This window comes from Polypterus senegalus, chromosome 1 (genome assembly GCF_016835505.1).
Source record: "Polypterus senegalus isolate Bchr_013 chromosome 1, ASM1683550v1, whole genome shotgun sequence".
In the NCBI taxonomy this organism is placed as follows: Eukaryota; Metazoa; Chordata; class Cladistia; order Polypteriformes; family Polypteridae; genus Polypterus; species Polypterus senegalus.
The window spans coordinates 46135261-46152332 of NC_053154.1; the positions used below are offsets into that span (position 1 = coordinate 46135261).

General features: G+C 36.9%; 1 protein-coding gene across 1 annotated transcript in view; it reads left to right on the forward strand.

Annotated features, from left to right (window-relative positions):
- The first annotated feature begins 615 nt into the window (after positions 1 to 615).
- tpcn2 (two pore segment channel 2) overlaps positions 616 to 17072 on the forward strand; it is a 48171-nt gene continuing 31714 nt past the window's right edge. The window contains exons 1-7 of the mRNA XM_039748666.1: positions 616 to 1145; positions 7345 to 7397; positions 9074 to 9150; positions 10648 to 10825; positions 11180 to 11296; positions 11588 to 11694; positions 16789 to 16861. Of these exons, the coding sequence (XP_039604600.1) occupies positions 989 to 1145; positions 7345 to 7397; positions 9074 to 9150; positions 10648 to 10825; positions 11180 to 11296; positions 11588 to 11694; positions 16789 to 16861 (762 nt within the window). The 5' untranslated portion in view covers positions 616 to 988. The remainder of the gene's footprint in view (positions 1146 to 7344; positions 7398 to 9073; positions 9151 to 10647; positions 10826 to 11179; positions 11297 to 11587; positions 11695 to 16788; positions 16862 to 17072) is intronic.

The window sequence follows — 17072 nt, forward strand, 5'->3', positions numbered from 1 at the left end:
CATTACGAATAACTTAAAACATTTTATATTTTAGCCTAAACTTTTTTATATAACTAAAGTTCGAGATAATTTTTCTTCATCAAGTCCGTATAAATCATTCTGTTCATGACTACATTTTTAAAGTTACATTCGCGGGCTAAATACTGTGAATAATTCTGAAGGTAGCTTATTTCACATTGTGAGGTGTATTATTTATTAGAGATTGTCCAAACTATTTTCCAATCTAACTATGTCCACATGTTAAACGTCTCAGTCCAAAAAGAAAAAGTACGAAGGAATTTAGCTGGAACTGCATATACTCCAAGTGTAATCTCCTTCCAATGAAATCCACCCAAAAATAAATCAATTACTGTACACAGAATGAACAAAGGTCACCACTCACAGTTTGTATCGATATTTCCAAAAGGCTGATTAATTGCGTCACTGTTTTCGTGTGCAGACGCCTCGGCAACGAGAACGCTTCTCTGAAGAGCGGTAGTCTGGGAAGAGTAGTTTTATCTACGGATCTGCCCTTCTCAAGTCAAACAGTGATAGCTCCTCAAAGGACTACATATCCCTACAACTCGTCGAGCACGGCCCGCCTTATAAAGGCGGCCCTTGGGCATGATGGACTGGTCTGTTTTTTCTTTGCATACTGCTAAACTTTCAGTTTTCCTGTAGTATGAGCGGACACTTTGCTGGACAGGGTATGGGCGAGCCGAAGTGGGATAAAGCGACAGCCTTTTTTGTTTTTGCAGGATTCGTGGACTATAAAGCTTGGGTCTTCCAGTGACTTCGTCAGTTTATAACTGGTGCTTGCGACGGTCGAGTTCCTAACTTTTTTTGAGTAGCTGTAGTAAAACTTTAAAGTCATGTCTCCCCGGACGTACGCGCTTGCTGTTAATTTTATTTTTTTAATTTAAGTCATTAAGTAAACGGATCAACTTCGCATTGTACTTATGAAAACAACTGTGTAGACCATTCTAAATAGTTTTACATTGTTTGACGAATGGAGACGGAGCCTCTACTTTCGCATCAGACACGAGCTACACTTCGGGATACATCTATCTGCTGTAGTGCCGACAGCGGCTATGGAGGGACATGCTGCTCACGCGACGAGAGATTGCGGCGCTATTCTTCTGCGAGGAGACGCGCTGTTCAGGAAGGTGAGATTCTTCTAATGTTCGCTGTGACCTTATGGTGGCAATCGTTTAGTAGAGATTTGTCATTTCAAATGCATATTGATTTCAGTCACGACAGAAAGTTGCTGTAGAACATACTTGAGCTAAACCAATCATTATTTGTCAAAATGTTTTATGTTATGCGCACCTCTGACTGCCTTATCCTGCTTTTGTGTGTGTGTCTTCTCCAGAGCATTTGGCTTTCGTTATTTTTTCCGGTAGTCAATTGGTGCGCTTTGACACTCTTGAGACAACTCATAGAGTGCCTTGAATCAGATGTAGTGTGACTAACTGAACAAGAGATTTATTCTTAACTTGACAAGGATCAATTCTCGAACCTCGCACAGGACAGGAAGCAATTCTTCGCTAAAGGAAGTGTAAGGCTCGTCAATTAAGAGGTCGGTTTACTCGCTGACCCATAGGTGTGGAATGAGTGAGCTAATCTTTAGAAAAGGTTTACCTGTTTCATAATATAAAAATGTAAAATCGGTAGTTTAAAGCATTTTTAGAATATTGTGCATCTGATTAGTCCTGCTTAGGGTCATTCGGACCTGCAGTCTATTTGGGTAGTCATGGGTGCAAGGCAGGAACTAGCCCAGGACAGGGTGCCAGTTCCTCACAAGAGACGCTCCTGCATACAATTGGACAAGCTGCAGTAGTGAAGTATATTATTTAGGCCCCGAACAGGGTGCCAGTTCCCCACAGGGCACACACATGCCCACAACTGGGCAATATTCTAGTTGTAAAGAAACCAGATCAGTATGTTATTTAGGATGTGGAAGGAAAAACTTCCTAGAGAAAGCAAAGAACATGAAAACTCCACTGAGAGAAAATGTATGTGGGGTTAAGGGATTTTAAAGCGGAATATAAGGGGAGTTTTGTTGGTAGACTTTTTCAAATATTCAAGAAATATGGACTTATGAGGTTACCGTCTGTCAGTTTGTTTCATATGTCCAACCACTTGTAGATACATAATTGTTTTAAGTTGATTACAGCGAGTGATGTGTTTAGAGATGTGCTGTCACTTTGCTGTATTTTGTGGCTTTGTGATAAATCATGCTCATCTCTGAAATCATTATTTCAGGTTGGAAGCACTATCTTTGTTAGTACATTCAGCCTTAAAATGTTTGTTTTCAGTAATCCTATACTATCATAGTCAATTGTCCTTTTCTTCATATATGATAAGTGAACAGAGCTTGAGCATTTGGAACCATTCTGTCCTGCTCTTATAGCTGTGTTTTATGTTCATGGGTGTTTTTTAGGGTGACAAAGCGCTTCTCAGTGTGAATAAAAATATGAAACTTTTGAGAATCTTTATCTTAAATATGGTGCAGTTTAGTGGTTTATATTTATTAGATTATTTTGATAATACATTAATAATCCAATAGTAATAGTTCATTTTGGTGCCCCTTGGCTCCAGAGATGCAGTTTCCTGTTCCTGGTAGGTTGAGTGTGTTTTGTGCACTATGCGGTTTTCCCCTCACCTCAATTTTTTTTCACCTTCTTGCATCATCACGATGCAAGTTTGGAATAGCTGGACTTGGTATGATTGAGTTTGGGCTATGACTGGGTAACATCCTGTGTTTAGGATATTTAGCAGCTTTGGCTAATGCCTTTTATGACCTTGAAATGGAAAAAGCACACTCGGGAAGTTAGTGGATGTCTCTCATGTAGAAGAGACTGTATTAGTTGTATATTAGATCTGCAAAAATATAAAATAGGTTCCATCTCCTTAAGAGGGTATATAGATTTAGAAAAAGTCTTTAATGACATACACGAAGAATACAAATTAAATGTTATGACTTTAACTATAGCTGAAACTTCTTTCAGATTGTTTGTGCTTGTGTGCATGTGTTTTCCCTTATCCTGCAGTTCCTCCCAGTGACAGTGTCAAACCTGCTAACCAAGCACAAGGCTGAAGTTGGACCTTTTTCTGAAGAACATACTGAGGATGTGTGTAGTTTCCAGAATTTAAAAAGCTTTTTCCATTACCTTTGAGTTAGAGGTGGCTGTTGCATGATAGCAAGATGGGTAGCATTCAAACCAGGGCTGTGGAGTCGGAGACAATTTTGGGTACCTGGAGTCGGAGTTGGCAAAAATGTTCCGACTCCTAATAAATTTAAATTGTAATGAAAAATTCAGCAAGTACAAATGTCCCATTTCACAAACAATAGTCATAATTAAGTACTTCTCTGATGTAAAAATAAAGCCCAGTGCATAGTTGTGTTACTACTAGTGTGAAGTTCATCTGAGCTATTATACAATCTGACATTCACATATTGTAATCTGGATTATGATACATTACAAAAAGTGTTCATTTTATTTCAGATATGTGTTTAGTGTGTTTAACAAGTTCATTTGAGTGTAAACAAGTGAAATGATGTAGGTGTGTGCTATGGCCTGATGTGTGTTCAGGGGTTCTGTCTGCACTCTCCACATATGCTCCCATCCAGGGCCGAACTTCAGCGTAATTTTGCACACCACCTGTTCTAGAAGATTTTGAAATTTAAAAAGGAACAGATTCTATGTATTGTGACAGATAATTTTTCTAATATGTTAAACACAATTGAGAAAATGAATAAAGTAGATGAAGAAAGTGACAAGTAGATATTGGAGGAAGACAGTGCTGCAAGTATTGGAGAAAGTGAAACTGAAGAGAATAGTGAAAATTTGGATAACATTGCTGAAGAACCATCTAAGCTTACTACTATTCAATATATGCATTATGCTGTTCATACTCTGCAACTTGCAATAAGAGATTAATTGAAAGATCATCATGCATCTACTCTAATTGACAAGTTGAGGAAGGTAACAGTTGCTGCCGGGGTCCCTAAAACGGGTGCCATTTTGAAAAGATGTGCAGGAAAATGAGCCATTTTGGATCAGACAACAAGCTGGGGGGATGCTTATTTGACGGTAAAGTATTTGCTTGAACTAAAAGACTATCTTCAAGAAGTGGACAATGGAAATGTTTTAACTGAAAGCCAGTGAGCACAAGTAAAAACTGGAAAGTCTACTTTCTTACCCCTTTACTGTCACTGCGAAGTTGCAATATGAAGATTTAACACCTGGTAAAATTTTCTTGGAATTGAAGAGCTTGATGTATTGCCTGAACAAAAGTGAAGGGTTAATAGCTGATGGCATCATATTTTCAATTAAGAAGAGCGAGTCTCTTACTGGATAATCAAATCTTGTTAGCTGCTATTTGTTGATCCAATGAGCTGAATTTTATTGGGCAGTGACCAGATTGCTAAAGGGGTGGGGTGTAGGAATGATGTATCAGTTTGCATGAAGGGATTACTACTAGGGCTGTGCAATATGACCAAAATCTTATATCCGGATATTTCATTTCATATCATGATATCACGATATAGTACATTTTCTTTGTATTCAGTGAATAGTTTATATAATCACCACTCCTTTTTTTTCATTTAAATTAAAAAAATCAAAAATGAGAAGTACTCAACTTGTAATTATTTCTGTTCTTTTATTTAGAACATTTGAGCAAATGTTTGACTTAGAATGTAAACATAAAATGTTAATGTATCAAATATAAAACACTTTTCAAAAACAAATTACTAAAGGCCCAATATAAAATACTGCTATATAAAATGCCTCACATAAACAAAATGTGAACTGTAGCAGCAATAACTCTCACAACATATATTAAATATAAAAGGATCAAAGCACTAACCACTAAACTATATAAGGCCAATAAACCCTTAAAACAAAATAAATACAAGTCTAACATTAACTGTCAAAACCAAATGTAAACATTGTACTTCAAACTGTAGCAGCAATAAGGCTTACGACAAAAATATATTAAATATATAATATTAAATATATTTTTTAGGCTACATTCTAGTAAAATGTTAATTTGCACATCGTAGTGTGGCAAATCTCCGTTAATGAGTTACAGCTGATCGCCCCGTGCGTGGGATTGGACGGCGATAACGTGTTGATGCCGTCCAGCCCCAAGCACGGGGCGATCCGCGGTAACTCGTTAACGGAGATTTGCCGTGTTAATGCAGTTGTGGCGTAAACGTAATGTAGCGTTCTGTTCTTTATTGTAGAGTTCTGTTCTGCAGTTTGTGTTCTGTGATTTACATCCCTCTCAGTTATTTATTCTGTTGTCCCTATTATTTGTGATGGACTGTAATAGAGTGGAAGGTAAAGGAGGTTCCGGAGGGATGGTGGGGGGGGGGTGTATAGCGCTGTGAAAAAGGAGGAGTGGACGACGATCTTGTCGCCCCTAGCTAAGAGAGTTTGTTTTTGGATTGCTGTCTGTTCGTGGTTGTGGCCAACAGCAACCATTTTTTTGTTTGTGTTTAATAAAGAGGGAACTAACCAAGTGACCGTCTCGGATCGTCTTTACGTCTGGAAGACGCTACAGTAATTTTAACAAGATTAACGCTGACCGCAAACGCTGCAGGGAAAATTATGCCTTAAGCAAATTGTTTTGGTAGCAATTAATCTTCCAAGCTTTTAACATGCTCGTTTAAATAGTACCTTTACAACTGTAATATCCTACGTGGCCTGCCTCTCAGTTGTAAACTCTCTGCGTGCTCGCTCACGTGCTTTTTGCGGAGGTGGTAGAAGAGGTTTGTCGTGTTGGTGTCTGTGGTAGCGATCGGTTTGCAGCATAATTTGCACAGTACCGTTTTCTGGTCCGTGTCAGACTCTTCAAATCCAAACCATCTCCATACTACAGAGGTAGCCCCTCGTTTAGGAACAAGGTCCTTCTGTGTGGAGCTACCTGGTGTTGCCTCGTCTTCATCAGCCATGCTAGTGTGTCTGCATCCACGTGGTGGCCATCAAAACAATGAAAAAAATATTGCCGTAAACAGTTTATTTTGCGACACTACGAAACAAACGATAGCGTAATGTGCAGTGATAGACGTTTTCATATTGTCATCCGATATATATCGTTATATCGAACAGCCCTAATTACTACTACCTGAAACACCACCAATGGACGAAGCTATAAGCACTGGTAACTCGGGATTATCCTCTTCAAATGAAGAATTAGACCTTTTGGTTCCTACTTGGAAGTTTCAAAAGCAAAGCAACGTAAATGTCCAAATCGATTCCAGGAGTAGTTGTTGATCCAGAGATTACTAGTGATGTGGCTAGAACTGTAACAGCAATGCCACCCACCCAAGTCAGTGTTCAAAGACTATTTTCAGCTCTAAAAATAATCAAGTCAGATTTAAGAGCTTCTATGAAAGAGGATCTTGCAGAAGCAATTCTGTTTTTTAGAACACTGCATTGAGTTAATTTTGGATTGCATTTACTACAACAACATTTATTTATATAGCACATTTTCATACAAAAAAATGTAGCTCAAAGTGCTTTACATAATGAAGAATAGAAAAATAGAAGACACAGTAAGAAAATAAAATAAGTCAACATTAACATAGAATAGACAGCTATTCTACTCTACAACTGTATTCCAAGTTTAATATATATAAACTGTTTTTTGTTCATGTAGTTAAGCTTTGTTTTTGTTTGAAAACTACCGAAGAATGTGGTGTATATTTTTTGAATGGGTAAAGTTCCTGTTCCTGATTTTTATGCATGCTACTACTTTATAGCCACTTGATAAAAGCAATAAAACCTTGTTTTCATTTTTTTGTTTAACTGGCCAATACAGTAGAGAGTCCGCTTCCTAGCCAGTAGTTCTATGGTTAAAATACATGTATGTTGCCTGCCTTCAATCAACATGGAAAGTACATTAGCATATTAAATACAGAGGACTCCGAGTCAGAGTCAGAAGTACTGGAAACTAAGGAGTTGAAGAATTTATCTACCGACTCCACATCCCTGATTCAAGCTAGTTATCTTATTTGATAACACTGCCATCATATAGTAATGGTGCTTTTGGTAAATTGTGTTTATAGAAGTGTAAGTATTGAGTTGTAAGCTTTAATCTTGGAAATCATGTGCATTATTTTTGAAGTGTCAGAGTTGATTCAATTTGTAACTTTTGTTTTACTCAAAAAAAAAAAAAATAATTTCTAACTGTTCAGTTAGATAATGGTAAACCATATGGGTTTTATCAGGAAATTGTAATTTTAGATAATGGTAAACCATATGGTTTTATCAGGAAATTGTAATTCTATGATTTTTGCAGTTTCAATTTATTTGAAGGAGTTTTATTAGAGTTTTTTGTTTACCTTTCCAGACCATGACCTCTGTATTCAGCAAGCTGTGGTTTTCATTGAGGATGCAATTCAGGTATGGGATCAAACAGTACAGTTTTTTTTTTCCCCCATTTATTTTTGTCAGGTGGGTTCAGTATTAAAATTTATTGTCCCTTGCTTATGCTCAAATGATTATACATTAGTACTTTATACTTATAATTGTAGGTTGTGATTTAGTTTCTCTGAGATTTTTACATTAAATGAATAATTTTACTATGGATTTTTATTTTAAAATGAAGGTATCATATAACCTATTAGTAGACATTCTCCTCTTTTAGGTGGCTATGGGATGGAAAATGCAATTGGATCTTTTGTACCTAAAGTGTTTTAGTAATTTTTTTCAGTTCTTTTTAGACAGTGTGATTGAAAAGAATATACATAGGTAAAACACTTTATCCTAAAGAGAGAGAGAGCTTTGGATTTTAGTAGATTGTGAAAGAGTATGCTAAAGTATACATTTTAAATCAAATTTTATACTTTAGCATTTCCAGTACTAGTTTCACATTTTAGCTAGCCTCTGTGTTTCTGAAGTTAAGATTCATAAGCCCAGAATTTAAAATGGGCATGGTATGATAGCTGTTATAGATGACAAAATTCTGAATATGTTATCAAGTATTAGTTTCCACAGCTCTGGTATTCAGTTGGTCTATGCAAAACCCCTTTCTGCACAGACCATTGGGATCATCCAAATCCATTTAAATACTGAACTGAGTTTTTCTTTGACAAATTACACACATAGAGGGTCCTTCAGACAGTGATCATTTTCAGTATTTCAGCAAATAGTTTTTAATTTTTGATGTAAAGTATCCTGAGGAATGAACAATATCCTTTTGATTTTGACAGCTTTTATTCTTCTCATTTCACCAACTGACCAGTACAAAGACCATTGCAATTTTTTTTCTTTGATAAAAAAAGGTACTATAGCCTTCTAAACAAATTTAAGTGTTTCTATTCTTTGGTTTTCTGAATTCATTTTCAGTTATAGTAGGTATTCGGTGAATGAAGGGCTATACCAGCTTTTCAGTGTTGGAAGTTTTCAATTTCCTTTTTTTCCCCATCCAATTTTGAGGTTGTACTTTTTAGAAATGCTTTTCTTAGTTATTGCATAAGTAACTAAATTTGGAGAGGGAAAAACTAATCTAAAATACATTTTGTTAAAGAAACAGGCTACAGTGTAGCCAACAATTATTTGTATGCTGAAAAAATGTCCGTAAATGGAAATGTAATTGAGGATATTGAAGAACAAACTTTAAAAACTGTCTGAAATATTACAATTGTGTGTTATGTAAACAAACTTATTTTGGAAGTGTTTTCAAATAATGTAATTTATTGCCTTCAAACAATTTGTATTCCTGGCCTTTGGAGTTTTCTCAAAGTTCAGTATGTGTGGCTCTCCTTTGGCAGCCATAACCATATACAGCCTCCTGGTCATGCTTTCAGCAAGGATGTGGCAAATGGCTGGATCAAGGCTCTGCCATGTGCACTGGAACATGTCTTTCAAATTCTGTTTTTAGCTTGTTGGGTCTGCTGGGCATTTCCTTTTCATCTCATCCCAGACCAGGTATTGAAAGATTGCCTTATCTACTGTAGCACCTAACGTGTTCAATTACAATTTAAAATTCTTAAAGGTTTTGTTGTTTTCTGGCTTGAAGCTATAAACATGGTTACTCTTTGTACTTAAAACTTTTCTCTTTCCCCCCCGACGCACAGTATCGTTCAATTAACCACAGGGTGGACTGGAGTTCCCTGAGACTGTACCGCTGGTATTATTCCCGTGTTGTCCAATGGCAAGTTTAATTTTTTAAGTTTTTTGTGTGTGTGGGACTAGAGGTTGAAGAATGGGGGGGCGGGGTTGTAGGGGATTATGACACATCTGCCTTCTTAGTAAAAGTTCACAAATTCATAGAGCTTGACTCAAAAATTGACAGTAGGTCTGTCTTCTGGTAGGGATGTTGAAAGTTGTCCGTAATTGAAAAATAAGCTTGAACCCTATTAAAGGAATATTCACCAAAAAAAAAATGTTTAAATGTTAGTTTACTCATGTGCTTTATAGTGATGGCCTAGAAATTTTTAATCATGTTTTCATGCAGAAAATTGGTTTAAGTTTGATTCAACAGTTGCTTTAGGTGACCAGAGCAGTACAACAAAAAGCAATTTATTTACATAAAAATACAAAAAAAATTTTTAGATATGTATATTTTTCACATTGGGATATGCAAGTTTTTTCTCCTTCACAGCAGTAGCGCTTCAAGAACAGACAATTAATTCAATACCAACAGTCTGACTGTAACAATTTAATTTCTTTTTTCTACTATTAGTAGTACCAAGAAAGTTAGTACTACACTTGCATGATTACAACTGTACAAATTACTTTGGAAGGCACAATGATGCATTTTTTGAATAAAAACTAAATATAAAAATTGATCACAGTGGTGATGCTGCAGTGCCACATCGACACAGATCAAAAACAAACTGCAGATGTCATGTCTGACAATGCATTCTGTTTGTGTAGGACAATTTCAGCATGTAAGTCTTTTAAATTTAAAAAAAAAATGCGAAGCATAAACAGGCTTGCATTTTTGCCACTTGAATTGAAAATGTTACCTATCAAATGAGGTATAATTGTTTAGCTTGATTTCTCAGAGGAGATATGAATTTAGTTATCTAGTTAACTAGATTAATTGATTTTAAGAGTCCTACACGGTCCTGATAAATGAGCAGAGGCTATGTGTTCATTCTGATTGTAATGAGGGGAGTGTACTTTTGTGTGTGTGTGTGTGTGTGTGTGTGTGTGTGTGTGTGAAGGCCCACTGCCATTTGAAAGTATGTTAAAGTAAATCTTTACCTGTGTGTGTGTTTTTTTTTTTATGTCAAGATTAAATTAAAAAAAAAAAAAAACCTATGTTAACTGCTGCAGACAAAGTACTTGCAGTGCATATGGCCAGAAGCACAAATGCTTCTCTCTGCTCCATGCTCCTCCCTATAGGAAATACTATAGAGCTTTAGTAGCCATGTTTTAAAACCAGATTATTCCAATTCTCCTTTTTGCTAAAGCTGAAGATTTTAGTGTATGAACTAGTGACCATCAAACCAGGCCAAAATTAAAAAAAATGATAAAATACTTGTGTATTAAATGTATAACAGTCATTAGTAGTTTAATACTGTTTATCTGAAAGCATGTGGTGTCATTCTCCTTTGTAATTAATACAAAATCACTTATAGTAGTTTCAGAATGTATTTTGGAATATTGTAAATAAACATTTTTTTTTTTTTTGTTCCTTTAGGGGTTTAGGCATTACAATCTTTATCATTTTGGCTCTGGCTTTTATTGAAAAGCCTTCTTCTCTAACATTGACCTCTGACTTGCGCTATCGCAGTGATCCCTGGGATCCTCCATGTGGTGTAACGGAGAGTATTGAAATTGTCTGCCTTCTGATTTTTGCAGCGGATGTATCTGTGAAGGTAAAAAGGTGTCTGTTTTGTTGAACTTCAATAGTGCACCAACCGATACTTTCGTTTACTGGCTTAGAGAAAAGAAAGATTAAAAAAAAAAAGTTCTAAGTCTGATTTATTCTTGGAACAATATTTCCCCAAGTTTCAGTAAAGGGATTTTTTTTCTTTAATTTAAATTGGTCCAAGCACATCTATACTGTATTTAAGTTTCATATTGGCTTGTAAATACAGTATTTCTTAAATATTTAAAGTTGACTGTTTAGTCAAATTGTTTAAATTGCCATTTTAATGTGGTATGGTGTTTATTTTATTCAAACCTACACTCCCCCCCCTCCCCCCTTCCCCCCCAACCTTTCTCTTCAGAGTTATCTAGTTGGTTGGGAAGAGTTCCTGAAGAACAAGTGGCTGGTGGCCTACATCTTGGTGATAGCATTTTCTTTTATGGATTGGATGGTCTCTCTTGCTCTGCTTTGCCACGAGGTAGGATTGATTCCCTGGTCTGGGGTTGGGGTGGTGTGACACTTAAGAAAAGCTCATCTCACAGTAGTCTTCTTTTCGGGTAGTTTGCAGTTATGCTGGGAGTTATGAGGTTAAGGTGTTCCTGAGGTAGACAGATGACAATACATTTTTTGTAGAGTTCATATGTGTTTTGATTTTGATTGGCAGGAAACCTTAATTTCTAGCCCTCCTTCAGTTGAAGTGGGGTGTGTGTGGTGTTTTTTTTTTTTCCCTGTATATAAATAGTGTGAGTAACTTGGATTTTTGTTTCAGGGACTGAGAATCCGAAGAGTCCTGAGGCCATTTTTTCTCCTTCAAAACTCCTCACTGATGAAGAAAACTTTGAAGTGCATTAAAAGAACTCTTCCAGAGATTGCAAGGTTGGAAAAATGCTTGGTCCTTTAGAGTTCTAATTCTGTTAATGTTTGTTGCAAAAAGATCAGTCTGAAGTAATGCAGATTTCTTTTAGAAATTCTAGAAAAGATCACACCTGAAGGCAGGATTTAAATCCAAATTAACATTGTCACCATGTTGATTTTTGGGATTTCAGTTCTTCCACTTCAGCTCTAGAGAAGTGACATGAATGGTCTTTTTTTGTGGTGAATTTAAAATTAAAAATGCTGCATTTCACACTGATCGCGCCCTGCTTCCGCAGTAGTAGTTTTCATTAATGTAGCAAAACAATTGTTCCTCTAAGGCTGAGATATTCACTCAAAGTCCTAAAGGGCTTCCATGGAAGGCACTAACAAGCAATATATTTAAATTCCAAGTTTCGTCATAAACCAGGACTGTCTAATTGGAAAACTGATTTTAAATAAAAACCTGCAGCCCTGCAGGACCATGAGTGAAGTTATAAAGAGATTTCATTCTCTGATCTAAGTTTAAGTAGGGTCCTAATTGCTTGTTTTTATATATGGATGCTTGTATGATGGGGTGCCAAAGGTTGTAATTTTAATTTGCCAAAACTAATGGTTTTTCCTCCTTCACATGTTCACTTCATCTGGGTGTTAGTTTTCTCATGTAAAATTGTAGCATAGTTTGAATTAGACCGTTCACTAGCTTAAACACATTACTAACATTCCATGTAACTTTAAAATGAGAATTAATTCAAAGTCTGTTCTTCCCATTGAATAAAATTATTCACAACCAGGCTGAAAATGTTAACATACATATTTGAAAAATATGCTTAACTTAAATATCTCTCTGCTATAATATCTCAGATGAGAGCACCCTTGCTGGATAGTGGTATGAATGGCCTGTTTTGATTATTGTAGGCATTCACTTATGGCTCAGTGTTATAGAATAAGTTCAGTCTCCCTCTTGAATCTGAGGTGATTAAAGGTTGGCATCAGGAAGGCCGTCTGACCTTTCAGTTTTTGTCCCCATTGGTAATGAGATGTAAAGATGAGTTACAAAGCATGGGTGCGGAACAAACTACAGTCTTCCCTTTGCTGGCCCAGCTGTCTACATTAAAGTTCAAGAACCTGGCTGGTAATGGAAACCCAATTTATCATGGTCCTATCTCTGATGCACTTTGCCATGAAACTCGACTCCCCAAAGTAGGTGAAGTGAGTAAGACAAGTGAAGAGTACAAGAACTGGAATATTGTGTATGATATATAAGTTGTGTAACATGGTAGAAGTACAGAGCAGAAGTAGAGTAAATCTTGCGTACAGGAGGCAAAGTTTGATGGTATTGTTGGAGTGCTTAGTGACAATAGTGGGAGGGACACTATTCCCCCAGCTTCACCCTCTAATTTCTCCCTCCACACCTCCTTTCTGATTTAAGGAGATTAGATAAAATTGCACAGGTCTGTTTGCATCACAATAAGCTTACTGAGGCTCTACACCTCCAGGCTGTGTGGGCATTTTTCGAACTAAAGATTAAATGACTGAACATAACCTGCACAGATGTCCCACAAGTTTTGGGAGAGGTTTACAGTAATCCCTCCTCGATAGCGGGGGTTGCGGATTTTCATCTATTGCGGGGGGTTCTGGAATGCAACGTAGAAACCATATGTTTGTATGGTTATTTTTATATATTTTAAGCCTTTATAAACTCTCCCACACTGTTAACATTATTAGAGCCCTCTAGACATGAAATAACACCCTTTAGTCAAAAGTTTAAACTGTGCTCTATGACAAGACAGAGATGACAGTTCTTTCTCACAATTAAAAGAATGCAAACATATCTTCCTTTTCAAAGAATGTGTGTCAGGAGCCTAGAATGTCAGAGAGAGAGAAAAGCAAACAATCAAAAATCAATACGTGCTTTTGGGCTTTTAAGTATGCCGAAGAACCGTGATTAAGCTGCGTTTTTTAGAGGAGCGTCCGTATCCTCTAGGCAAACAGCCCCTCTGCTCACACCCCCTCCGTCTGGCAGAGAGAGTGAGAGAGACAGAAAAGCAAAAATCAAGCACCGTGTGGGAAGCATATTGTATATCATTGAGGAGTTTTATTTAATACGGAATACATGCTCTGATTGGGTAGCTTCTAAGCCATCCGCCAATAGTGTCCCTTGTATGAAATCAACTGGGCAAACAAACTGAGGAAACATGTACCATAAATTAAGACCCATTGTCCGCAGAAATCTGTGGACCAGTGAAAAATCCGTGATATATACTGTATTTAGATATGCTTACATTTAAAATCCGCGATGGAGTGAAGCTGCGAAAGTCGAAGCGCGATATAGTGAGGGATCACTGTATAGATGTTATGTCCATGATGCATGTTGGAGCTTGGGGTGGTGGTTATGAGGGAGAGCTTAGCTTTGGACTCAATGTAGTGAGCAAGAGGATTGTCGTTCAGTGATGTACTAGAAATGATGGTATGTGGTGTGGGTGTGTGTGTTTTTTTTTTTAATATAAGTAGAATTTAAACTGTTTTAACAATCATGGTATAGCATTGCCATATGAAACTGTTCTAAAGTGAAGCTCGCCGTTTAAAATGGGTTATAAAGGACATGGGTCCAAAAATGCACAATTCCAAATTTAGGTATGCATCTGTCCTGCATTACATGTAAAAATTCTTGTAAGTCTGTTCCACTGCTCCTCGACTGTCTTCACACTTAACTTTATCCCAGTCTAACCTCCTTAGACTTTCACATCTGCTCAAAATTTGCCCTACCAAAGTTCAACTTGATTTTCGTCTTTGCATCTGAACTTACAATATACTGATATTTACACTCACCTAAAGGATTATTAGGAACCCCTGTTCAATTTCTCATTAGTGCAATTATCTAATCAACCAATCACATGGCAATTGCTTCAATGCATTTAGGGGTGTGGTTCTGGTCAAGACAATCTCCTGAACTCCAAACTGAATGTCAGAATGGAAAAGAAAGGTGATTTAAGCAATTTTGAGCGTGGCAAAGCTGCTGATAAAAGAGCGGGGTATGCAGCAAAGCATTTGTGAAGCCACAACACGCACAACCTTGAGGCGGATGGGCTACAACAGCAGAAGACCCCACCGGGTACCACTCATCTCCACTACAAATAGGAAAAAGAGGCTACAATTTGCACAAGCTCACCAAAATTGGACAGTTGAAGACTGTAAAAATGTTGCCTGGTCTGATGAGTCTCGATTTCCGTTGAGACATTCAAATGGTAGTCAGAATTTGGCGTAAACAGAATGAGAACCTGGATCCATCATGCCTTGTTACCACTGTGCAGGCTGGTGGTGTAATGGTGTGGGGGATGTTTTCTTGGCACACTTTAGGCCCCTTAGTGCCAATTGGGCATCGTTTAAATGCCACGGGCTACCTGAGCATTATTTCTGACCATGTCCATCCCTTCATGACCACCATGTACCCATCCTCTGATGGCTACTTCCAGCAGGATAATGCACCATGTCACAAAGCTCAAATCCTTTCAAATTGGTTTCTTGAACATGACAATGAGTTCACTGTACTAAAATGGCCCCCACAGTCACCAGATCTCAACCCAATAGAGCATCTTTGGGATGTGGTGGAATGGTTCTGAAGGCGAAAGGGGGTCAAACACCGTATTAGTATGGTGTTCCTAATAATCCTTTAGGTGAGTGTATATTATAAGCAGTCTTTGTAGTTTCAAAATGGACATCAGAAGTTTAAATGTTTTTGTTTACTCATTTAAACTTGTGCCCATTCAGCTAAGTTTTAAAATGCAAGAAGGAATTGGTTATTTGTTTAGTTTAAAAAAAAAAAAAGCTGCCCTTTTGAACAAAAGTTCATGTGGTTAACATCCAGTGCACCGTGATTGTATAACAATAACGTGGATATTTAAGTCAAAGCTAATTATTTAAGGTTGTTTGGGCATGTAAAGAAAGCATGGAGGGAAGGAAGTCCAAAAGGTCGTGGTAAGGAGAGTTTGGAACCCCTCTTTTTGAGATGCCCAGTATTAAAGATCCGGTTTCATTTTGTTTTTTCCGTTCTGCTTTCTATTTAAAATTTTTTTTATTTATTTAAGCTTCATTTTAACCACCAAAAAGTGTTGGCTTAATGTAGGTTAACACATTCATGTTTAGGGTTGTTTTTTTTTTTTGTTTTTTTTTTAAATCTGTCAACTTAATAAATGAAACCTAGATTAACCGGAAAATGGTGTTTTACAAAAGAATGCAATAGTCTTTCACTATATTTAAAATGCAAGAATCATCATCTATCTAGTGTGTGTTCTGATTTCATTTGTTACTTGAGCTTGCAATAAATGCCTAAGCAGATGGCTGTTTAGTTTCAAAGAGATGTTACAGGCTTTAAGGTGTATAGCTTTCTTTGGCAACACACAATGTTATAATATACTCAAAGTGACATGGACTTAATAAATTTACAGTTTCCATATTTTAGAGATTTCTCTCCATTGCACACATACTACACGTGTATAGTTCATACTCTGATTCAAAGATGTCTAAAACATATGCATAATAAAGGATGCCCGAAAAATTACCAAATAATTTTAATGTCAATACCAGGATATAACACAAGTGCCGTTCAGTGTCTTAACTTTTGGCAAGTCTACCAGGTGGGTCAGCAGGTTTTTCTGCATAATATCACTCTGTGCTGGTTTACAAGCCTTGTATTCCATTCAGCCTTTGCCCAGAAGTGTTCAGTTCTTGAACTATGCAAGTGATTATTTGGACCCTGCTATTGTAGACGTTAAGATTTATTGCCTGATCGTTTGCTTGAGTTTTTTTTTTTATTTTTCTCCCCCAAAGTACTGCTAGTTTCATATCCCACCTATCTGTTTGCATGTTTCCAGGACTTTATTGTGGTAGGTTTCTGCCCAATAGACTTTGCTTTTTTTTTTCTCCCCCATGTCTAGGCAGGCTTATGTTTTAGTTAATGAGATTATACTTTTTATTAATGAGAAACTCCTTTTTAAGCTGCTGTTGAATGTGTAAACTTTTTTAGGTTTGCTGGTGAAATTTCTCACTAATGCAAATTGATATTTATGCTTCTGGCTACTTTGAGTTGTAATGTATGGTTGATGTTTTGTCTTGTAGTGTAATGCTTCTCTTGGGTCTCCATCTATGTCTTTTTACCATGTTTGGGATGCTACTTTTTGTCAAAAGCAAGGTAAGCAGTGTTTCTGTCAGCAAGATGATTTTAATAGTTAATCCCAGGATGGGGGCTGTGATTTAAGGCATGGCTAACATGTTAATTCTAAATTAGTTTTTTTTTGCCGTGAATCCAGTTTTCCCCAAACTGAAAGTAATCGGTTTTGTTCATTTTCTGTGCACCCAATGAAGGGTATACAGTTGAAAATTTTTTTTAACATTCTTTTTAG